This window comes from Lepidochelys kempii, chromosome 10 (genome assembly GCF_965140285.1).
Source record: "Lepidochelys kempii isolate rLepKem1 chromosome 10, rLepKem1.hap1, whole genome shotgun sequence".
NCBI classification, from domain to species: Eukaryota; Metazoa; Chordata; order Testudines; family Cheloniidae; genus Lepidochelys; species Lepidochelys kempii.
In genome coordinates, this window is record NC_136389.1 from 3,527,779 (window position 1) to 3,550,746 (window position 22,968).

The 22,968-nt window shown below is 63.2% G+C and overlaps 1 protein-coding gene across 2 annotated transcripts in view; it reads left to right on the forward strand.

The window, feature by feature from the left end:
- Nucleotides 1-22,968, forward strand: part of CASKIN1 (CASK interacting protein 1) — a 156,654-nt gene that overhangs the window by 111,253 nt on the left and 22,433 nt on the right. Inside the window, exons 4-11 of one of the 2 annotated variants that reach the window (XM_073361691.2) lie at nucleotides 736-881; nucleotides 1,753-1,848; nucleotides 2,738-2,868; nucleotides 8,438-8,546; nucleotides 9,649-9,757; nucleotides 10,731-10,825; nucleotides 12,246-12,363; nucleotides 16,675-16,893. In XM_073361691.2, the coding sequence (XP_073217792.2) occupies nucleotides 736-881; nucleotides 1,753-1,848; nucleotides 2,738-2,868; nucleotides 8,438-8,546; nucleotides 9,649-9,757; nucleotides 10,731-10,825; nucleotides 12,246-12,363; nucleotides 16,675-16,893 (1,023 nt within the window). The remainder of the gene's footprint in view (nucleotides 1-735; nucleotides 882-1,752; nucleotides 1,849-2,737; nucleotides 2,869-8,437; nucleotides 8,547-9,648; nucleotides 9,758-10,730; nucleotides 10,826-12,245; nucleotides 12,364-16,674; nucleotides 16,894-22,968) is intronic. The other variant, XM_073361692.2, reaches the window with a different exon arrangement.

Here is a 22,968-nt window from a genome sequence, read left to right on the forward strand (position 1 = left end):
CCTGATGCCCCAGAGACCCCTAGCCACAGAGCAGGGCAGCCAGCTTGCTGGAGGGACCCCACCGCTGGGGCTGGTAGGGAGCTCAGGGCTTGTCCGGTGCCCGCGCCCTCACCCCCAGGACACGGGTACTTCGCCGGGAAGCCTGACTCTGCCTTGGCTGGGAGCAGTTCCTGGGCTCCCCCCAGCCCTACGGGGGATACTGCCCAGAACCTGTCTCTTCGGCCGCCCCATCCTGCCCCATGGAGAGTAAGGGAGTGGGTGGGGGCTGGAGGCATTTGACCTGGCACGTGCCCCCATGCAGCCTCTGTTCATACACGCACCCCTCACTGCATGAGGCCTCGCGGGATCAAGGCCAGAACCAGGGCGGGCATTGACACGCTGCAGGGGGCTGCGATGGGCAAGCAGCTCCTGAAGCTGGGGGAGCTGAGATCCCGCTGGGCCCCAGCCAGCTGCCCCTCCTGCGCTTGGCCCCCTCCTCTCCCTGCTGTGTCAACCCCCCAGCGGGTCACTTCCACTCCTGGCCCTGGCCCTGGCCCGCTGGGGGTTGGACGGGAGCAGCGCAGATCCCGGGGCCACGCCACGCCTTTGGGGGCAGCCGGTCTGTCGGCTCCACCCTGGACAGGGCTGGAGGTGGGAGGCGCCCACTCAGCCAGGCCTCCTGTGCGGGCTGCGGCTGGGTTGCTGGCTGGGGGGGCAGCTCTTGCTCAGCCGGCCATTCCCCTTCCGCCCCTGCAGGGATGCGGCCCCTGCACTACGCTGCCTGGCAAGGCAAGAAGGAGCCCATGAAAATGGTGCTGAAAGCCGGGTCGTCCGTGAACGTCCAGTCGGACGAGGGGCAGATCCCCCTGCACCTGGCGGCGCAGCATGGCCACTATGATGTGGTAAGGGGGGCTGGGCTCGCTGGCCACCCCCGGGGGCCTGGTCCACTGCCCCCGCGAGGTGGGAGCCGTGCGCCGGGCCAGGACCGGGTGGGCTGGCACTGGCCGGGCGCGCTGACGGCGGGGTCAACCGGCAGCAGCTCTGCAGCATGGGGGACGCTGAGGGTGTGGGAGGATGGGGAGCATCTTGGGAGGGGACCCTGCACCCGGGGGCTGGCCAAGACCATGTGCTCAGCTGCCCGTCCCTGAGCCAACTTTCTTCCCTGGGGCATTCTGAGCGCTGGCCAGCGGGCCGGGCGGCTGCGTTGCTGGGCCCTGCCCAGGCTCCTGCTCACATGGGCAGTAGGCGCTGGCTGGCTGGCGCTCTGTGTGTCCTTCCATAGCAAGGGGCAGAGGGGGTGTGCCCCTGCCAGAGGGCAGGGGACTGAAGGGTGAGTTGGGATAGCAGCTGGGGTGGAGGCCTGGCCACATGTATCACAGCTGGTCACCCGTCGGTGAGCTTGGTTGGTCTCATTCTCGTCCTGGCAGGACATATCACAGAATCACCCTTCAGTTTGGCGTAACTGGCATTCCAAGAAGTCTGGGCTAGCAGGGGGCTGTGGGGCAGGATTGAGGGGCACTGGCAGAGCTGTGGGGGGCCCAGGGCTGGGCTAGCAGGGGGCTGCGGGCAGGGATTGGGGGGCACCGGCCAAGCCAGCATCAGAGTGCAGTCTCCAGCGGGCAGCCTGGGGCGGTGCCACGTACTCTGGACTGGTTCCTGCCCTGGCTGGAGCTGCCCTGATGCCCCTGCCCCGAGGGGCGGGCTGGGCTCTGTGTGCTATGCCAGCTCTGTGGGGCGTCGTGCTGACCTCCACCCTCTCTGTCCGCCCCGCAGTCGGAGATGCTGCTCCAGCACCAGTCCAATCCGTGCATCATGGACAATTGCGGGAAGACGCCCCTGGACTTGGCGTGTGAGTTTGGCCGGGTCGGGGTAAGTCCGTCCAGATGCCTGAGCCCCCTTTCGACGTCGCGGGCAGCAGCGCCAGTGGAATCTGCTGCAGGGCTCAGCTGGCCTGGCAACCCCCTCCCTGGGCAGGGCTGGGGTTGCGTGTGCGTGGGGAGCTTCGCCCTGCCCCTGCCCGGGGTCCCACTCTGCCCCCGGGATCCTGCTCTCACTTCCAGCAGGGGAAATCTGGATTCACTCCCCAACTGCCCTGGAGTCACACTGGGGAGACGCAGGGCAGGATCCAGTGTCCCTCTTGCTCCACGTTGGCTGAGACTGAGAAAATACTCCCTTGCATTCCCGCAGCCGGCACGTAGTGCCTGGGGCGGGGGGCACAGGGAGCCAGGGGCTGGGACGCCCCCAGGGGGCCGGGGGAGGTGAGTTGACCTGTTGATGGTGGCTCCCAAAGGCAGGGCGGAGCACAGTGTGTCCCGGGAGCCGCAGGGCAGGCTGGCTCCGGGCTGCAGGGCTGCTCCCCTGGCAGGGGCGGTTGAGGGTGGTGGGCCAGGCCGCCTGGCAAACAGCCCCGGGGGCTCAGAAGAAACGGGGGGTAGTTTGATGCTTTACAAACCTTCCTGCCCGGGCTCTCCTGGCCAGTGCGGAACGTTCTCCGGCTCGCTGAAAGACGCCAGCCTGTCCGTGGCCAGCAGCCCACCCGTAAACGGCCGCCCTGCCCTGCGGTCCGGCCCGGGCCCTGCCCCGGGGATCCGGTTCAAGGTGTCGCCGCACCCCAAGGGTCTGGTGCCGGGGGGGGTGGCCCAGCCCGTGCTCTCTGCACTGTGTCGCTGGGCCGCGTCCCGCCTGCGGGCGGGGATCTGCATCGCCAGGGGAGCCGAGCCGTCTCTGAAACGTCTCCCTTCCGCCTCTGGGGCCCCAGGTGGTCCAGCTGCTGTTGAGTAGTAACATGTGCACAGCCCTGCTGGAGCCCAAGCCGGGAGACGCCACCGACCCCAACGGCACCAGCCCCCTGCACCTGGCAGCCAAGAATGGGCACATCGACATCATCAGGTGAGCGCCAGCCCCCCCCGGGGGAGGGCCCCTGCTGCCGCCGTGGGGGACGATGCGGGGAGGGGCTGCTGGAGAGAGATGCCCCCTTGGCAGCTGGTGACTCCGGTCTCTGGCCCCGGCTCGTCCCTGGTCTGATGGGGCTGGCGGCGTTCGGCTGTGGGGCCCAGGGCCCCCTGCCCTGGCATGCTCTGCGCTGAACCCAGGTGCCTTGTCGCTGCCCCCTCGGGCGCACCCCTCCTCTGGCAGGAGTCAGGCTCCTGACGTGGGCGCAGGCAGATGGGGCACGCGTCACCCATCCCGGCGGGCAGCGGCAGGCGAGAGCTCTGGGGGGCTGCGTGCGTGGACGATGCTCACTTTGCCTTGGCTGCAGGGACCGGGGACAAGGTTCATGACTGGAGGACCCACCAAGCTGGGCTCTTACGCGCAGCCGCGCCCCCAGGGCCAGGCCCCTCCTAGCGCCAGGGGCTGGGTCGCTGCGTGTCCTCCCCTGCTGAGCTGAGTGCTCTGGTCACGGCTGGGGCACGGCCTGCCCCGTCGGTCACAGGGGGCTGCCACGAGCGGGCGTCTGAACCCAGGGCTGCAGCTCCCAGCACCCTGGCAGGTTGGCGGGAGGGCGCTGCCTGTCTGGGTCCTAGTCCGGGGATCCTGGCTGCCAGGCGGCGTCTGCAGCCCCCCCAGGCAAGAAGGATTGGGGAGGCTGCCGCTGGCTGCGAGGTGGGGCCATGCAGGTGGCAGGGCTGGCAGTGATGTACCACATGGGCCCAGTGGTGGTGGAGCGGCAGGGAGGGCCCAGAGCGATCCCGTGGCAGTTTCCCGTGGCCCTGCCCAGACCCAGCTGGTTCAGTGGCAGTGGCAGGGTGAGAGTCCAAAGCCCAAGAACACACGGTCCCGGCCTCGGGGCTCGTGGATCGAGCTCGCTGGCAACTCACCGCGAAGGTCCGTGCTAGCAGCTTGGTTGGCTTGGCCTCCTGACGCGCCGTGTGCACCGGGATCCCTCCCTTCTGTCCCCACGTCTTGTGCAGTATGGCCGTGCACCGTTAAACAGCTGCTGCGTTCCACCCCAGAGCTGGCTGCCTTTTGGTGATGCAGGAAGAGTGTCTGGGGTTTGGGGAAGGGGGTGTAAGATTGTCTCCCTGGCAGTGCCCTGGGAGGGGCATGGAGGGTTGGTAGAATGCTTAGTGGTGGGTGGAAGGGGTTACACCTTGCAGCGAGCTGTGGTGTTTGGCGGGAATCCCTGGTGGGTCGTTTAATTCCCTGCGTGTCTGGCCTGTGGGCGCTTTACTATTTAGTGCAATTCAGGGACTGGCGGAAAAGCTCCAAGCCCGTTTCTGTTGTTAGTGCGGCGAACCTGGCCTGAGGCTTAACTGCTGTCTGACTCCCCAGTGCGAAGCACACCCCAGGAGATGGGGGGCTGGGAGCCCCTCCCCCATGCCCCAAGCTGCACCCCACAAAGCCATTTCCTATCCAGCCTGGCACCTGCTCCTGGTGCAGACAGAGGCTGAGTTCACGTGTTCCCCCCATTCCCCCCCCACCCCGGGCGCTGGGCCCAGGGTGGGGGGCTGAGCTCCCCTTCTACCCCCCAGGGACACCAGCCCGGGACACTGGGCTCGGGTGAGGGGCTCTCGGCCCTTGGCGGGGGGTCTCAGAGGAGGAGAGCGCCAGGCCCCAGGGCTGGGCACTTGGGGGCCGGGTGCAGGTTTCTCATTGAAGCGGTCTCACTTGCTGGAGAAGCTGCGGCATTGTAGTGGAGGTGGCTGGTAGTGTGACGAGGGGCTGGGGGATGCGTCCCTGATGCCCAGCACCCCCCGAAGTCCTGGTGCCGTGCACCGGCCTTGGGCTCTAGGCGCTTCCAGCTCACTGCAGCGTCCTCCGGAGAGAGTTTCTTTCACTCTGAGGCCTGGCCCGACCCTCTTCCTTTGCCTGCTCTACAGAGATCACGGACTGGTGCTCGCCAGCTCCACAGCCTGGGCAGCTCATTGAAAATAACCCGCTCTAGCAAACCCGTGCCCCTTGCCAGTCACTGGGTGGAGCCCTGACTCCCGCACCTGGGGGCCGCGTGCAGCCTGCTGCCAGCCGGGGCGGTTGGAGGGGATCTCCCTGTTCTGGAGGGGAGGGGCGGGGCGGAGGGATAGCTCAGTGGTTTGAGCATTGGCCTGCTAAACCCAGGGTTGTGAGTTCAATCCTTGAGGGGGCCATTTAGGGATCTGGGGCAAACACTGGGGACTGGTCCTGCTTTGAGCAGGGGGTTGGACTAGATGACCTCCTGAGGTCCCTTCCAACTCTGATATTCTATGATTCTATATGGCCTGTGTTCCGCTGCACAAAGGGGGGCCAGCCCACACGGAGGGCTACAAAACAGGAGCGTACGCCCTCGGGGCTGCTCGTCGAGTAACTGCTCAGCGGGGCAAGTCTGGTAAACGCTGTCCCAAGAACCTTCTCCTCCCCTGGGCTACTGCATACAGACGGCCACACTGGGTCAGACCAGTGGTCCATCTAGCCCAGTGTCCTGTCTCCAACAGTGGCCAATGCCAGGTGCCCCAGAGGGAATGAACAGAACAGGGCAATTACCGACTGATCCATCCCCTATTGTCCACTCCCAGCTTCTGGCAGGTTTAGGAACACCTGGCGCGTGGGGTTGTGTCCCTGACCATCTTGGCTAATAGCCATTGATGGACCTATTCTCCATGAACGTGTCTAATTACTGTTTCAACCCAGTTATACTTTGGCCTTCACAGCATCCCCTGGCAAGGAGTTCCACAGGTTGACGGTGCGTTGTGTGAAGAAGCGCTTCCTTCTGTTGGTTTTAAACCCGCTGCCTGTTAATTTCATGGAGTGCCCCCTGGTTCATGTGTTACGGGAAGGGGTAAATAACTCCCTTCCTCCCCACCAGCCCCTTCCATCGCTCCAATGACAGAGCTCTTGGCCCTTTGCTTCCTGTGTCTCGCTCACTGCAGCGAGGCTGCTCCGTTTTCCGTGCTGGGTGTTCTTGTGTCTCCAGCAAATCGAGCCTGGATTCCGTGTACGTTTCTCTAGTGTCCTCTGCTAAAGCCAGCAGCCCGAGGGTGGCTGGAGCTCAGGGGTTCCTGGCTAGCCAGCGCGTTCTCCAAGGGAAGAACAATGGGTTTCTCTCCCTGGCATCTTCACAAACTCTCCCTGGAGCTCAGAGAGTCACGCTGGGCTGACGGCATAGCTGGGAGGAAGTCCTGCCACCGAATTCTAGCCTCTGGGCCACCCGGGCATCTCGCGGGGTTCTTGTTGAGGAGGAGAGGAGTGAGCTGGGGCTGGAGCTGGGCCTGTGGGTGGTTTCACTCAATAATCCAGCTGCTGTGGCAGAGAGTTGAAGGCTGGAAAGGAGCATTGCTCATCTCGTCTGAACCTCGCCCGGGTCCGAGAATGTCACCAGTTACTCCGGCACCGAGCCCAAGAGCTTGGGTTTGACTAAAGCATCTCCCAGGCTCGATTTGAAGCCCTCGTGGGATGGACAATCCACCAGGTCCCTGGTCAGCTCGTTCTGTCCTCTCCGGTGACAAGTCGTGCCTTATTTTGAGCTGGAATTTGTGTGGCTTCAGCTTCCAGGCACTGACTCTTGTTCTGCCTGTCTCTGCTGGGTCCTGGTCCTTAGCACGCCTAGCGTCTCCCCACCAAGGGCCCGGCCTAGACGCTGTAATAAGTCACTCGGTCTGGTTTGCCCAAGCTGGACAGGCTGAGCTGTTTGTCTCTCTCGACTGTTTTCTCCAGCCCTTGAAGCACTTTTGTGGCTCTTCCCGGTATCCTCCCCGGTCATTCTTCGCCCCCTTTAAAACGCGGCCCCCAGGACTCATGCTGCACGAGCCAGGTTGGAGTCTGGCTCCCTGCTCCCCGACAGAAGGGGCCGGGCGCAGCAGGCGTGGGTTTCTGCCATCGGAAAGTACGATCGGCCCGGCCAGCCCTGTGTCCTGTCTTCTGACAGAGGCCGGAGCCAGGGGCCTCAGAGGGAGTGACCAGAACAGGGCGAGGATGGCATCTGGCAGCCGACGTGACTCGGAGCACGTGCAGGGAGCCAGGCCGGTCAGCGGGCTGGGGGCGGGTGCCTGTCCCTGGCAGCGCTGGCATGGCCGACTGCCCCAGGAAGCGTGTGTGTGTTGTGTTGGCCTGCGTGGGCCTGGGAGGAAGGTGACAAGGGACCCGACCTGGGAGAACTGGCATTGTGGGCCTGATCCTGTGATGTTCTGGGCGCGCTCTGCTCCCACTGAGCGCAGGGCCGTGCCCAGTGCTGCACTGACTGTCTGCCCGCTGCAGGCTGGCCCCGTGGCTCAGCACCGCCCCTCCTTCGTGATAGTTCACGGCCAGGCGGGAGGGCCAGGCAGTGTCTTTGAAGTGGCAGAGTCCTGTGGGGGTGGTGCCCGGGTGGGATCCGGCGGTGGGTGATGCTCTGCCCAGGTGGCTAAGGCATGCGGTGCTGGGCAGTGCAGATGAGACGGGACCCCCCCCAGCCCCTTGGCTTCGCACCTCACAGCCACCTGCCTGTAGCAGTAGCTCCTGGCAGTGCCAGGTTTGCTCCCACCTGCTGCAGTTGCAGCCGGGATGGAGGCAGCTGCCTCTCTGTTCACCCCCAGCCCCTGTCCTTTGCTCCCCCGGGTCCTGCAGTATGGAGGGGGAGGGCTGGAGTCACACCCTCGTCTCCCGGGCCCGTCAGCAATCCCAGGCGTGTCTGTGGGTGGGGGCGCCGGGTGGGGGGCTGCCGGTTATGTCCCAGGTGGCTGGTGGGGGTGCGGAGTGGGGGGAACAGAGCGCAGGTGCCCCACTGCATGCCCCACGGGTGGGCCAGGGGCTGAGTCCCTCCGAGCTGGGTCCCGCCCAACGTGGGCACCCATGGGACGAGCACAGCACGTCTCCTGCTTCGGCAACTCAAGGGAAAAACACCCATGAGAGGGGCTGGGGTGCGGGACGAAATTGCCACAGAATCTGGCATAAACAGCAGCCCCTGCCCTGGATCTGTGGGTCGGGATTGAGGGGCAGCACCAGAGCTGGGGGGCAGGGCAGGGCTGGCAGGGGGCTGCGGGTAAGGAGTGAGGGGCACTGGTAAAGCTGTTGTGGGGGGGAACCCAGGGCTGGGCTGGCAGGGGGCTGCGGGTCGGGATTGAGGGGCAGCACCAGAGCTGGGGGGCAGGGCAGGGCTGGGCGGGCGGGGGGCTGCCGGTCAGGAGTGAGGGGCACTGGTAAAGCTGTTGTGGGGGGGAACCCAGGGCTGGGCTGGCAGGGGGCTGCGGGTCGGGATTGAGGGGCAGCACCAGAGCTGGGGGGCAGGGCAGGGCTGGGCGGGCGGGGGGCTGCGGGTAAGGAGTGAGGGGCACTGGTAAAGCTGTTGTGGGGGGGAACCCAGGGCTGGGCTGGCAGGGGGCTGCGGGTCGGGATTGAGGGGCAGCACCAGAGCTGGGGGGGAGGGCAGGGCTGGGCGGGCGGGGGGCTGCTGGTCAGGAGTGAGGGGTGCCGGGACAGCTGCATGTGGGGAGCTTGCACCCGCCTGCCCCTGTTCTCCCCCCTTCCCCCGGCTTGCGTCACTAACCGCTGTTGGGCGCGGTTTTGGCAGGCTCCTGCTGCAGGCTGGCATCGACATCAACCGGCAAACCAAGGCAGGCACAGCCCTGCACGAGGCAGCCCTGTGCGGCAAGACGGACGTGGTGCGCCTCCTGCTGGACGTAAGGGCCCCTGTGTCATGCTGCATGTGTTCGGGGGGGCGGGGGGAGCTGCTGAACGTGGCAGGGGAGCTCTCCTGTCTTGGGGTATCAGGGCTGGTGCCGGAATAGTGCATGGTCCGTTCCCCATGGACGGCTCTGCCAGGGCAGGATCAGGGCATTAGAGGGCCCCTTCCAGTGCAGGAGGGTCTCAGCCTGGCTTGCCAGGGGACCGTGAAATGAGCGTCCCCCTGCCCAGCTGCCCCCGATGTCCTTGGGGCGCTGGGCCATGCCGAGTGGTGTGGCTGCGTCATTCCTGGAGCCCACCCTCCTGGGGGCGCTCTGTCGGGGGAAGGTGGCAGAAGGAGGCCGGCGACTGACAGCTCGGCCCCAGGGCGGTTCGGCTGTGCCAGGGCTGGGGCACCGCTGGCTGTCGTGTTTGCTCACCCCCTGCCCCAGTTACCCAGCCAGCGCGGCGGCTCTGCCCCCCACCCCGGCTCTGCTAGCAGGAGCCCCTTGCTCTGGACTTGGGGGCTCTGCTGCTGCCCGATGCACTGCAGCGGGGGGCCGCTGAGAGGAGGAAGTGAATGGGAAGGAGGGCGGCCAAGAGAGAGAGTCCAATGTGCAAACCCGCTCGGCTTCTGTCGCGTCCAGGGGGCGTCCCTGCAGAAGTGGGGCCCTCCTGGGTTCTCCTCCCCCCGTGGGCAGAGCCAGGAGTGGGGCGTTGACTCGCCCTGGACTGCAGGGGAAGGGAGGCTGCTTTGTGACCCCCCCAGTCCCCTATAACCAGCCCACCCCCAATCACCCCGTGGGTTTCGCGCTGGTTCCTGCAGACCACATGCTGCCCATGCAGTGGGCACTGGCCAGTGCTCGCCCAATCCCAGGCCTCCACTGAGCTCCCACGATGCAGCTGGCTGGTGGTGCTAGCCTGGGGGGGGCCGTTTGCTGAGCCCACGCGTGGCTCACGAGGCCGAGAGCGTGTGGGCGTCTGTCCCAGCAGGAGTCGCTGGTCTCGCCGTGGCACCCCTGAGCTGCTGGCAGGCTGGGTGTGGCTGCTGTGGCCAGTGGGGGGGGGCAGCTCCGTGGCCAGCCTGGAGCTCCCCGCATCGGTCTCTCCGTATTTCAGAGTGGGATCAACGCCCACATCCGGAACACCTACAGCCAGACGGCGCTGGACATCGTCCACCAGTTCACCGCCACCCAGGCCAGCAAGGAGATCAAGCAGATGCTGCGGGGTACGGGGGGTTCCCTCCAGGGGCGGGTGCTAGGGGTGCCCGGGGTCCCCTCCCTTCCCACCAGGGTGGGGGAGCAGTGCACTCCGCTGGCTGCCATCCGTGCTGATGGGAGCAGAGTCCCTGCCTGCTCTGCTGTTGCCAAGGGCAGGGCGGTGACTCCCAGCCGGCTCTGAGCTGCTCTGCCGCCCTGGGGTGGGAGGTGAGTTCTGGGCTCACGCCACTCACGCCGCTCATGCCGCGGCCCCTCATGCTCTCCCCCCCGCCCCCGGCTGAGGCGTTTAACACTCAGGAGGCGAAGTCGCGGCTCCTCTGCACCAGGAAGGGGATTTGTGGCCCAGTGTCTGGCCAGCCCAGGCAGAGCTACGCGCAGGGAGCTCCCGGCCACCTGATGGGCTTGGGGCTTGGACTCTGACCCCCTCTGAAGGTCGAGTGTATCAACTCAAGAGCTGCTTGGGGCGCATGCGCCCCGGCCTAACTCCTGCTCCAGGACAGTCATGTCCGTTATCACTGTTCTCAGCCCTTCAGCGGTATTGCTGTTAAACAGCTGCCACGTTTTTCCCCAGAGGTGGCTGCCTGTCAGTGGCAGGTGACTCGGTTCTGATTCTGCAAAGGGCTGTGGGCTCCCTGGCAGGGAGATGTGGTTCCCAGATGTGGACCGGGCACAGAGCTCACTTGGACACCCACTGTGTTCATCCTAGGATCCTGTAATGCTCTGCCGGGCCTGGTTGAGGTTCGGCTACACATGGCGCCTGCTTGTGGCTGAACAGGATAGTCCGGTCTAGTGCTCACGCAGGATCGGGTTGGCGCGGCTCATTGCTGGAGCAGTGGGTGCTCTCTCGTCGCTGCTCTAGCTACAGGGGACTCCTGTCCCCTGTTACTCGCCAGGGAGCCCAGAGCTCTTGCTGGGGGGCGGGGGAGGGAGGTTACTTTGTGGAGCTTTCTCTCCGACGCTTCCCTCCTGCTCTCTCGGCAGATGCCTCGGCGGCGCTGCAGGTCAGGGCCGTTAAAGATTATTGCAACAACTACGACCTGACCAGCTTGAACGTGAAAGCCGGAGACGTCATCACCGTGAGTTGCTTGCAGAGCCGGGCGCGGTCAGTGCCGGCAGCAGTGGGCCAGGCCGGGGCTGGGTTCACGGCCCCCATGACCCAAGTCCCCTCCCTCCAGCAGCCTGCCCCTCGGCCCTCCTCTGCTCACGGGAAGGGAGGAGCCTACTGCCCCTTAGTGCCCCAAGCCAGGAGCCCTTCGCTGGCACCAAGCTGCCCAGGCAGCTGCTGGCATACCCGCAATGGTGGGCTCAGGCTGCAGTTGGGCTGCAGGTGGCGGGACCAATGCCGAGGAGGGTAGAAAGAGCCCGGTCGGAGAAGGCAGGACTAGCCGGGATGGGAAAGGACTAGAGAAGCCCTTGCCCCCATAGTGAGGGGCTGGGCAGGGAGGTAGAAGGCAACAGCGCTCCGGCCATACCCAGCGCTTGCAGAGATGGGAGCAGCCCGCCCTCATGTTGGGGGGATGGGGCTGCCACCCAAGTCCATGGGCTGGCAGGAGACTCGCCCCCCACGTCTGAGCCGTCGGTCACCGAGTTCGGCCCTTTACGCGTTCTTGGTTGCTTTCAGAGTCGTGCCTGGGCAGAGATGGACACGGGCTGCCCCTTCTGCCTGCCCCTCTAGTCCTGCCACCTGGCCAGCGCCGGCCCGTTCCCTACGGTCCCTGCCCCCCCACCGCCTGGCCAGCGCCGGGCCCTTCCCTACAGTCCCTGCCCCCCCCACACCATCTGGCCAGCGCCGGGCCGTTCCTTACGGTCCCTGCCCCACCCCGCCGCCTGGCCAGTGCCGGGCCGTTCCCTACGGTCCCTGCCCCACCCCACCATCTGGCCAGCGCCGGGCTGTTCCTTACGGTCCCTGCCCCACCCCGCCGCCTGGCCAGCGCCGGGCCGTTCCCTACGGTCCCTGCCCCACCCCACCATCTGGCCAGCGCCAGGCCGTTCCCTATGGTCCCTGCCCCACCCCGCCGCCTGGCCAGCGCCGGGCTGTTCCCTATGGTCACTGACCCCCCATCGCCTGGCCAGCGCTGAGCCCTTCCCTACGGTCCCTGCCCCACCCCACCACCTGGCCAGTGCCGGGCTGTTCCCTATTGTCACTGCCCCCCCACTGCGTGGCCAGTGCCGGGCTATTCCCTACAGTCCCTGCCCCCCCACTGCCTGGCCAGCGCTGGGCTATTCCCTATGGTCCCTGCCCCACCCCACCACCTGGCCAGCGCCGGGCCCTTCCCTATGGTCCCTCCCAGTGCCACTGCCCCCTTGCTGCCGAGATGGGTGCAGCAGATCACCAGCCGCCAGCCCGGGGTACCAGCCCTCGCTGGCAGGCGCTTGGAGCAGGATGTTGCCCCCTCCTCTTCCGCCGGCTGGCTCTCACCGGTGGTTCCCGTCCCCACGGCCGGGCCCCGGTCCCGCCAGCGAGCGCCCCCCTCTCCAGGCCTTTCTGTTGTGCAGGTTCTGGAGCAGCATGCGGACGGCAGGTGGAAGGGCTGTATCCATGACAACCGGACCGGCAATGACCGCGTGGGCTATTTCCCGTCCAGCCTCGTGGAAGCGATCAGCAAGCGCACAGGCAAATACCCGTCCCTCCCCAACCCCCGCCCGGCGCACGTCAGGCCCTGCCGCCTCCGTACCCAGCACCCGGGCACCGGGCCTGGGCTGGATCTCCCCGGATGGGCCTGCAAGCCCCATAAGCCCCACAGGTAGCGTGGGAGGGTACAAGGGGCACTGCCAGATGCCGCCAGGAGCAGGGACCCTGCGAGTGCGAGCCCTGCTCCGACTTTCAGCTGAGATGGGAGCGCGGGGCCAGGTTCCTCCGGGGCTTCGGCCGTGGCCAAGGTCCCACGTGATGTGGCCTGGGGCCCGCGTGGAGAGGCGTGGCTTCAACGGTGGGCGTGGCTGGCTGGGGAAGGGGCGTGGCCAGAGCTGATTGCACCCAGCTGGCAGAGCTCCTATGGGACAGGTCATAGCTGCCCTGCCGCGGAGCGGGAAGTCACCCCTTCCGGCACCGCTGCTCTGAATCTGGCCCTGGATTTCTGTTCTTAGTAGCCCATCTGCCCTCCCCACACGCAGGGCCTTGCTCCTCTCCACAGCAGCTGGTTGTAGCATCACCCCTGAGGACCGGAGCTGCTGGAGCTGGCAAGGGGCCACGATCCTGTTCCCCCGCAAACCCTGCAGGGGCGCAGTGACCGGCTGGCTTGTGGCACCCTGCCCCCCGGCCCGGAGGCTATGCAGGCACATGCTGAGCGCTGCAGCCGGCCATGGGGGCACGCAGTGCCCACCCTCTGTGCTGGCCTGGCACCCACTGCCATCCAGGCTGGGCCATGCAGCCCTTTGCTCTCTCCCTGCCAGCGGAGATCAGCTCTCATGGGCCGCGCCGGCAGCGGAGGGGATCTCCCCTCTGGGCCATATGCCCTCCATGGGCCTGGGCGTGGCTCTTTGGGGCGCGATGCCAGGGGCTTGCCTGCGAGGTGGAGCGGGGTTGGGTGCTGGGAGTAGGGGAGGTTTCTGCGCTGGAGCGTGTCTCGTTCTAGCTGGGGCGGCTCTGGGGTTCTCACCCTGCTCCTAGAGAGGGCTGGGGTTGTGCTTGGTGGGGGGGCGGGGCAGGGCAGGCGGGGGGAGAGCACCCAGTGGGGTTTGGCGGGGTGGGGCAGGCTGGGAGAGCACCTGGGGGGCGGGAGCGGATGCCCGGGCAGCTGGTAGAAGCCACATGCTAGCCAGGTGCAGAGGGGGTCTGCTGGGGAGGGGCTGGAAGAGCTTCTCCTGCACACCCCCTGCTGGCCAACCCGTGGAATGGCTCTGGAGCGAATCCCAGCTTTTCCTAGGTGGGGAGCCCACGCCCTGCGATGGGGTACACCCCGCAGGGGGCGAGAGCAGCTCCCTGGCCATGCCTAGGCACACCCCAGGGGTGTGTGGACACCAGTTGCTCAGCGAGCTGGCTGCCCAGGCAGTCGAGTTTCTGGCTGCAATTCCTGTGTGTCTCATGCCCATAGGATTGGGGGGTCTACGGCAGAGCCCCTGCCTCGCACAGGCCAGTTTTCACCATTCACCAGCTCCCCACAGACCAGGGTCCTGACCTGTCTGCGGCATCACCTGTCGGGAGAGGTTTTTGCAGCTCCTGGGTCTGTGGAGGAAGCTGGCTCCGGGCTTGGGCAGCAGGGGCTGCATCAGGGTGAAAACGAGTGTGTCGGAAGAGAGGTCAGCTCAGACCTTGGAGACGCGCCAGAGCCCAGAGATCCTCTGGGAAGGCTGTTGTGCTCTGGAACGTGGCTCTAAGAATGGGGTGTCGGGTCACCTTGGCCTCAGGGGTGTCAGATCCGATTGGCTCAGCTTACAAATCGAGACGCTTTCCCCCGAGCCAGCCCTGCTAACCCGCCCTGGGGCCCTCATTCTCCCCTGCCTTCCACCTTTTGTCGTCTTTTCCACCTGGGTCACCTGAGTGCAAGGCAGGGACGGGGAGGAAGCGCGGCCCCGGCGGGGTGAGCTGGAGCCATTCCCTCTTGTGCTTTGCCGGCAGAGTCAAGCCCTGACTGGCTGCACCAGGGCAAACCTGGGCAAGGCAATGGGGCCACGCGGAATTCCTAAGGCAGGGGCCTTGTCCTTTGTCCTTGGGGATGAGGCGCAGTGCGGGCACAGCCCGGCCTGGCGCTCAGATCCCAGGCTCTTTGCAGGGCTGTCGGCTAGAAAAGCCACCTCCTGATTGGTAACCTGAATCCCTCTGCCCCGGAGTCCTGGGAGACCAAGTGCGCGGTGCTGCCGACTCCGTGTTGCTGTTCAGAGAGCCACACTTGAAAGCCCAAGGAACGGGCAGGGAGCGATTCAGCCAGGGTGGTCCCGTGGATCGCGGCATGCCTTTGGCTGAGCTGCGGTGACGTGGCGCGTTAGCTGAGGAGCCGCTGGACCACAGGCTCTGCACCGTCCCGGTAGCAGGATCCAAGGACTGCTGCAGGGAGCGGGCCCAGGCTCGGCCCAGTGGCACGGTCATGGGGGTGGCGTCCAGCGACGCGGTGACTGGATCCCATCTGCTGTCGAGTTCTAACCTGGCTCCGCGGTCGCTGTGGGGTCTTAGCCCAGCTGGCGGTCATGGGGCACACCCAGGGGGTGGCAGCCTTCACGTTAGAGCTGAAATGAGCCAGACCTGGGTAACCTTTCATTCTTTGGCCGTCTGAAGAGAGCAAGGCAGGGAAAGGCTCTGTTATGGGGCGATTTTTCCAACACTGGCTGATGGCACCAGGGCACAGAAATGCGCCGAAAGAACATGCGGGGGAGGGATAGCTCAGTGGTTTGAGCCTTGGCCTGCTAAACCCAGGGTTGTGAGTTCAGTCCTTGAGGGGGCCATTTAGGGGATCTGGGGCAAAAATTGAGGATTGGTCCTGCTTTGAGCGGGCGGTTGGACTAGAGGTCCCTTCCAACCCGGATATTCTATGATTCTATGAACATCAGCTTCTGCCAGAGCTGTGGTTATCACTGCAGCTCAGGGAGACCAGGAGATTTGTCTTTAGTTTGGCAAGCTGCAGAAAGCAGGCGGGTTCCTCAAAGCAATGAGACCCCCCCACAGCCGTGGCTCAGGGGCTGTTTCCCTGGTGGAGACGCAGATCCGTCCCGCTCTTCGTGGAGAGCTGTGGATGTTTTGCATTTGGCACTGCAAGGAAAGTAATCCCATGAGCTGTAAATCTTCGGCCTCTCGCCATTCCGTTCTGGGCTCTGAGCCTTGGTGCCAGCCAGGGCCTTGGCAGCTGCCAGGGTCCTACGATAGACCTTGGGGGTTGCATGTTTGCAGTGCTGCATGCAGTGCTGGGGCCTTCATGCCCCCTCTGATCAAAGTGCCCTCTCAGTCCTCCAGATGCCTCCCCTGGCTTGGACGAAAGAGGCAAATGGGGCCCCTCCCCAGCACACCTGGAGCACTGAGACCTGCTCCCAAAGGATGGAAAACACACCAGCTTCAATGGCTGGCCCAGGGAACCAGGTGTCTGGAGGCCAGGGGCTGGGGTGTTTGTGCAGGGAGCAGAGGAGGGAGAGTTCTTCCTGGGGTGTGAATGGGGGGGACATGATCAGGTGGCTTTTGCTGGACCCAGAGTGTGCGTCGGGCTGTGACGGGCCAGGCTGCTGCCTGCTTGTGCGGGATCTGTTTCCAGAGCTACGTGCAGAGCTGAGTGCTGGACGGCTCACACTTCTTAATCCCGGAGGTTATTCTAGCAGCGGGAAGCCAGCGTGCGGCTCCTGCACCGGCCCCAGTCGCTGGCTGTCCCTGGGTGTACCCAGCCGAGGGGCAGGTTGTGTGTGCCCAAGCCCCTTGTCCCGTGGTGATGGCCGTGTCCCGCTCTGGAGGGTGGCTGGTGTCGCTCCCAGGGACAGGGCCGGGGTCAGCGCGAGCGATTTGCCTCCCCAGCTCCGGCTGGGAGGTGCTAGTGGGAGTCCGCACACTGCTGCCCGCCACTGGTTGCAAGGTCAGGCATGCGTCAAGGGGAAGTTGAGGGTCCCCCTGAGCCTCGGGCCCTGATGGCGCTCGTTGCCTGTCCTGTAGCCGAGGGGCAGAGTGCTTGGCCCAGCGGGTTCTGGTCTCTGCCAGCTAGCGACCGTGTGGTCCAGGCACTGCTGTTCCATTGGGGTTTGGAGAGAGGCCGCCTGGAGTTCTGTGGCCTGTTGGTTTCCAGCCGGCCGGCACCGGGGAGGCTCTCACGGCGGGGAGCTGGAATCTGCCCTCTGGGGTTGGGTCCAGTCCCTGCAGCCCGGAGGGGCTGGATTCCCGAGGGGTCCGGGTGCGACGCGGCGCTCCTTCCTGGCTTGGCTTTGCTTCCGTTTTGGCCAGTTGGTTTTGGTGGCTTTACGTGTCTCTTGATTATTTGCTTCTTTTTCATTTTGTCTCTTGTTATGTTTTTATTAGCAGGTCCGTGGGGCGCAGTCACCATTCCCCACCACTACCAAAAGATCCCGCTCCCAGCTCCCAGGGCGGCTGTGCTTAACGGTGACTCCTCGTCCCGTCCGTTCCATTTCTTGCCTCCACCTCCATCTCCTCCACCACATTCCCATCTGCCTCTTTTCAGTTCCTTTGGCTATCACAGGCTCCCCCATAGCACTGCAGAGGAGCTGCCTTATGGACCAGGTAGTTCACCGCTCGCTTCATGGGTTTTCATTTGGTTTGTGTTCCTTGTTTGGGTTGCCTTCCCCTCCCCCTGGGTCTGCTTTGGTGCGTGTGCGAGCGGGGGTGTCTGCCCAGCCCCCCCTTTCCTTTCCAGAGTGGCTGTGGCATGAGTGTGGCATGATGGATGTATTATGGTCACTCCCTGCCCACGCTGGGGGCGTGCCCCGAATGGTCCTTCGGGCTGCAGAACTCCCTAGCCGGAGGGTGGCTGCCGTCCGCAGTCACCGCCCTCGGCCCATTCAGTCGGCACTCTGCCCTATAAAGAACCGTGACATGCGTCTGCAGGCAGGGCCAGGGAGGGGGCATCCCTGCAGAATGCTCTCCTCATTCTGACTGTGCCAACCCCCAGTCTTGCAATGGGTGGTCAAAGTGCCATGGTGGGAAACAGCACTCTGTAGCCAGCTGGAGGCTACTGGTACAGTTGAGGTCTTAGGTGCAGCTGCTGTGGTTCCCTGCCAAGCTGCTGCCCAGATGCAGTAGGGTCACGGGCAGTTGTTTCGTGGAGAGGGCCCTGGCGCACAGGGGGTCCTGGGCAGGGCTGATGTTCGGAGCCTGTTTGATGCCACAACAACCAAGCAGGTGGGGCTGTCCTCTGCCTTGGGTCTGCTGGCTCAGTGGGACCAGCTGAGGGTAGGTGTGCGGACCCCGATTTGTTCCTTGCTGGTTTGACTCTCTGCCTCCTTTCCTCCCCATCTGCTGCCAGGCAGCCTAGCACTGTGTCTAATACCGCAGCAGCTCCCCGGTACACGCAGTGCCAGCCACTCATCTGAATGCCAGACAGGCAGCCCCTCGACGAGACAGCATCGGTGTGTGTTGCGGGCTGCCCAGCACAGCAAATGCTTGGGCTCCTGGAGCTTCTCCTAATTAAGAGCCATGCTAAACATTTAAAGCGCTTGTCTAATTACAACCAAAAACATCGAGCCCTGGAGACTTCTACATTGCAGCTGTTGGGCCTGGTGTGCCATCCTCCTGCTCCTTGTGCCAAACCAGTGTCAGACACTGCCTGTCTGTTCTGCACCCACCTTGCACTGGGGTGTAAGGAACACACGAGGGGCCTGGCAGTGGAGAATCGGGCCCATCGTCAGCAAGAATTGGCCCCAAGGTGCAGATCTTGTAACTGTGAAATGTGTTGCGGAAGCCAAGTTCTAAACATGATGTTATAGCTGAAAACAAAACAAAGATTGGTTCAAACTCTTCTGTTTTCAGTGCCGAGAAGCCAAAGGCACCAGGACTGGGCTAGCTCAGCAGGAGAGCCAGGCGGCGAAGCTGACTGTCCGCTTTCACGGTCCTGGCTGAGGGAAGCGCCCAGAGTCACAGAAACTCATGAGGAGAGGGATGTACACAATGGGGGCTGTTCTGACCCTTCGGGCTGGAGCAATCTGCAGGGTTACTAGTGACCCGGGGAGGGAATGGGGAGTTCTCTGCTGACAGTCTGCTGTGAGAGACAAGAATAAATGGGCACTACGGCTAACCCCTACTGTTAAGAATCCAGAGGCAGGTCCCCCAAATCACCAGATTGGCTTGCAATCGAGAGATTGAATGATGCTGATAATTAATGTGGGGGGTTCTTTGCTTTCTGGTTTCAAAGGCCTCAGGGCACACTCAGGTCACATTTCCAGGCTTTTCTCTGCAACGACAAGGGCTGTGAGAAAAGCGGAAGCTGAGACTCTCCCAGAATCCTGTGACTCCAGGAGCTGGGTCTTTAAGATAGACACCAAATACTGCAAGAGTTGGCTCACTGCAAGCATGTGATAATGTCACAGGGCCTGCATTGCTGCTCTGAGACCATTGTCATGCCCCTCCTGAGCTGCACAGCTCCCCACTCTCCACATTGCTGCCAGGACAGCATGTGTGGGGACTTGCCCAGCAGTGTCCTTGCTGCACTGTAGGGTGCATGGCAGGGGACTTGGCAGCAATAAAGGAAGGGAAAGCCAACTGGACTGTGGGATCTCTCCTTGTTACCAATAGGCTGCTAGTTCTTTTTTCAGAGAGCCTTCAAGTGAATGTTTGAACAGTGAAGCAGGAAGCAACTCTCGACAGTCTGGTGAAGTAATTTGAGACATAAGGGGCCCGAGACTGGGGAGGTGGGGTGCAAAGGTGAACAGAAACGTACCTTGATACTCTTCTGATCTGGAGCTGGCTTGGTACCCACTTAGAGCAGCATCGACTTGGGCTAGTTGGGCCCAAGGAGCTGCAGCGGCGGATTGGCGTGGCACTGGGATGTCCCGGGCAGTGAGGATGTAGGGGTGGTGGGAGAGCCGTCAGTGCTGTGCTGGAGAAGTTCCTCTGGGGCCAGACAGGCTGGTGGGAGCTGTGGGCAGCAGGGTAAGGCTGTGGAGCGTTTGGCTGGCGTGCTCAGGAGTTGGATTCTGGGTTTGCTTCTGATGCCAGTTGCTGCCAGATCTGTGGCTATCTTGGGAGGATTCTGGTACTTAGTATGTGTATCACCATAACGCCTAGAGCCCCCGTCACGGACCAGGGCCCCGCTGTGCCCGGCGCTGTACAGACCCAGAACACAAGGCTCCAGCTGCTCTGTATGCATCACCTAGTGCTGGGAGCCTGGGCACGCTGGCTAAGTGGGGCTGGCTCTTGCATGGGAGGCTCCGGGCAGTAGGTTGCCCTTTCCCCTTGGGCAGGCAGTGCTGGGCTGCTGGAGGTGCTCCCCGGGGTTCGGAGGGTTCCCCGAAAGCTGTGCTGGTGAGCACTGACCCCACTCCAGTGCGTCGGTCTCTTCTGCAGAGCGAAATTCCCCCTGGGCTGGTGGCTCTTGCTTCTCCGTGCAAGCTGGGCCGTGCCTTTGTGTCCGCTGCACGGAGGCTGCCCGGGGGTCGTGGCTGCGGCGAGCTGGCTGCGTACCTGTGACCCTGCAGATGGTGAGGAGAGGAACTGGAGACCCCCAAGCTCGAGGTGAAATGGTAGGAGCAGTTCTAGGCAGGGCATGTGTCATTTCCCCCGCTGGAGAGTGCCTGGGGCATGAGTCTAGCACCTGTGCCACGGGATCTTTGATACACACAGAGTCCAGACCTCATTTTGATGTCTCCTTAAAGTAGCTATTCCAGCAGAAGAGCGCCCCCTAGCGCCATGCCAGGGCACTGCCGTGCAGCTCTCCCCTGCGAGCACTTCCCGCGCCCGCTCTGCATAGCTCTCCTAGGGGCTGGCTGGCTCCCCGCTGGAGGCAGCGTGGCTGTCGGGCGCAGTAGCAGCATATTCATGCCCCTTCTCTTTGGCCAGTTAAACTCTTTACCTGCATCTAATCTGCCTGGTTGGTTTGTGAGATGGTGGCACGGGAACAGCCTCTTCTCTGCGCAGGCAACATGTGCCATGCCCAGCGGGGAAGCTCGGGAGGGGGGCGGCTTGTTAGATCTTCTCCCTGCCGCTCTCAGGGATGTTCCCGGCTGTGAGCTTCCTGCTGCTGTGCCAGGCCGAGTTAGCTGTGCCCAGCAGGGTTAGCTGTGGCTGAACCTAGCGGAGGTCCTTTTATCCCCACGTTCGGCCGCGGCTGGAATCCCGGGGCCAGTTCTGGAGGCCACAGTTCAAGGAGGCAGCTGATGAATTGGGGAGGGCTCCGAGAAGAGCCACGGGAATGTTTAAAGGATTAGAAAACCTGCCTTCTAGTGATAGACTCCAGGAGCTCCATCTAGCTTAGCAAAGTTGGGGTTAAGGGGTGACTTGATTACAGTCTGTAAGCACCTACCGGGGGAACAGATATTTAATATCGGGGCCCAGCCACCACTCACTGCTCATGTTTCATTTCCCCCCATCACTGGATGCCTCACTGATCTGCCCCCCCAGCCTGTCCCGTCATCTCAACTGTGCCTGATGTGCAGACATGGTGCGTGCTCCAGGGTGGCAGGGATGCCGGCAGCTGTTGGTGCCTTACGTGTCATGTCTCTGGCCAGTCCTGAGATGACTCCAGAAATTCACCCTCTGGTTGAACATTAACCCACAGAGAGATCCAGGACCGAATGTGCCCAGGGAATGGGGGGGTGACGCGTCTGCTCTGTGCACGGAGGACGTCTGTCAGTCCGTCACTGAATTCACTGGGGAAGAACCAAGGCACGGAGGCTGCGATGCTGCTTGGTATGGAGGGAGGCAATGCAGAAAGGCCTCGCCATAAAATAATGTGGAGGAAAGGTCAATGTGCCAAACCTTAGCTGGGTGGGTGCATGCCTAGGGGGCTGCCTGTCGTTTCCCCTCTGTTTAATCTCAGGCAGATTGCACTTCCCTCTTCGCCGTCTCCTTCCACTGGGCATTATTCCGCCCTGCTGGCCTGCCTGAGTGCTGATGAAGTCCTGCCTAATGCAGAGCAGACAAGTTCCATCTCGTTAAAGGCCGTGGTCCTCTCTTTTCAGCTTCCAGCCCTTGCAGTGGCTCTATCATCCTGCACAAGCTGCCCTGCGCCGCAGCCTGTGTGCAAGCTGAAGTGGTTTAATGCATACAGATAGCATCTGCAATGACACCAGCTAGGATGAAATGCCCAAGGGCTCTACTGCGGGGGTCAGGCAGGAGACTTCCCCCCGGGCTGGGCTGCCGGTTTCATTGCTTCTAGTCTCATGCACTTAGTCCATGGGTCTGGCAGAGCCCTGTCTATGGCTATAGCCAGCCACAGTTGGGTTTTCCAGCTCCTGGGCATTCCAAGAAGCAGGCTGTCGGGCCCCTGACCCCATCTGGAAACGAATGACAGGGGTGTTTGTTCCTTTCAGAGGGCTAATAGAGACAGGAGCAGATGAAAGGTTTAAATTCTGCTGCATCAGCATCATACCCGTGGGTCTCTTAACAAACCTTCCCCTTCCCCCTGGGAGCTGGCAGTCTCTCTCCAACTGGTTTGGAGCATTGCCAGGCCAGGGGCATGCTGAGTAATCTCCAGTTTTCTCCATTTCCTTTTTCAACCAGCTTTTCTGTTTCTCTTTCAGGTGCGAGGAAAGAGTTTGCTGAGCCACTTCCCTTTAACTCTGGTTTTCCTGGCGCGGGGGTTGGCAGGGGGATAAGAAATGCATGTTTGTTTACAGGAATCTCCAGGGAAATGGCTGCGTTGAGTCTTTGTGCAGTTGGGTTGAGCTGTTTCTCTGGTGCAATCTGCAAACCCCTCGTTGTGTGGCCCTGCACGCGGGGAAATGGCTCTGCCTGTTTTAACCCTCCTGAGAGCCGAACGCTGCCTGCACAGGGCTGCTTTCCTCAGTGGTGGAGCACGCCCCCAGCGTGACCCACTTTGAAACTCCTTCAAATCCAGCGGAAATTCCCTGCGCCAGTGTGACCCATTTGTTAAATCTCTTCGCTCGCTGCTGAGAGATCTGTTTGCAGACCCCAAGTGGGGCTCACTTTACATAACATGGGTGGGCTCCCCTCTCCCGGCTCTCCAGCAAACATCACAGCGTGGGGCCCAGAGTTGGGCGCTTTGACATCATCTGTGCGCAAAGAGAGCTGCCTTCCCTTCCGCTCCCTCAGACCCAGGGCTAGAGGCAAGGGGGGGTTTCCAGGCTTCTAAGACCATGGAACTGCCGAGCGAGTTGCTGACTGGGCCTTGGAAAGCGTAGGGAGCGACTCCCCAGGTGCAATAAACACAGGTCTCAGGGAAGGCCAGCGGATGAGGAACTTGGGGCCTTCTGTTGTCACTTCCCAATGGCTCCTAGGTCCGTGTTTTCCCAGACATTCCCTAAGGGCTGGATTCAGCTCCCCCTATGTGCACGGGCATGTGCCTGCCTCCATGGGCAGTCCATGTGTAACACCGACAGACCCTGGGCTTCGGGATTGAACCGGGGACCTCTGGAGCTTAGGGCACGAGTCTACAGCCCTGTTAGCTAGGGCTGTAGAGCAGACTCATTTAACTCTCTTTAAGTGGTCTCGGTGCCACTAGAGGGGACAGACCCCCCCACCCCTCTGAGGCGTGTGAGTTACACCTGCAGTCAGGGAGGGGCTGCTTCATGTGAGTCGGGGGGCAGCACTGAGGTCACTGGGTCGTGACGTGCTGCGCTTATTCAAAGCCCATCCCGGGGGACCGGGGCCCTGCTGCCCTGGCCAACCACAAGCAGGGTCCAG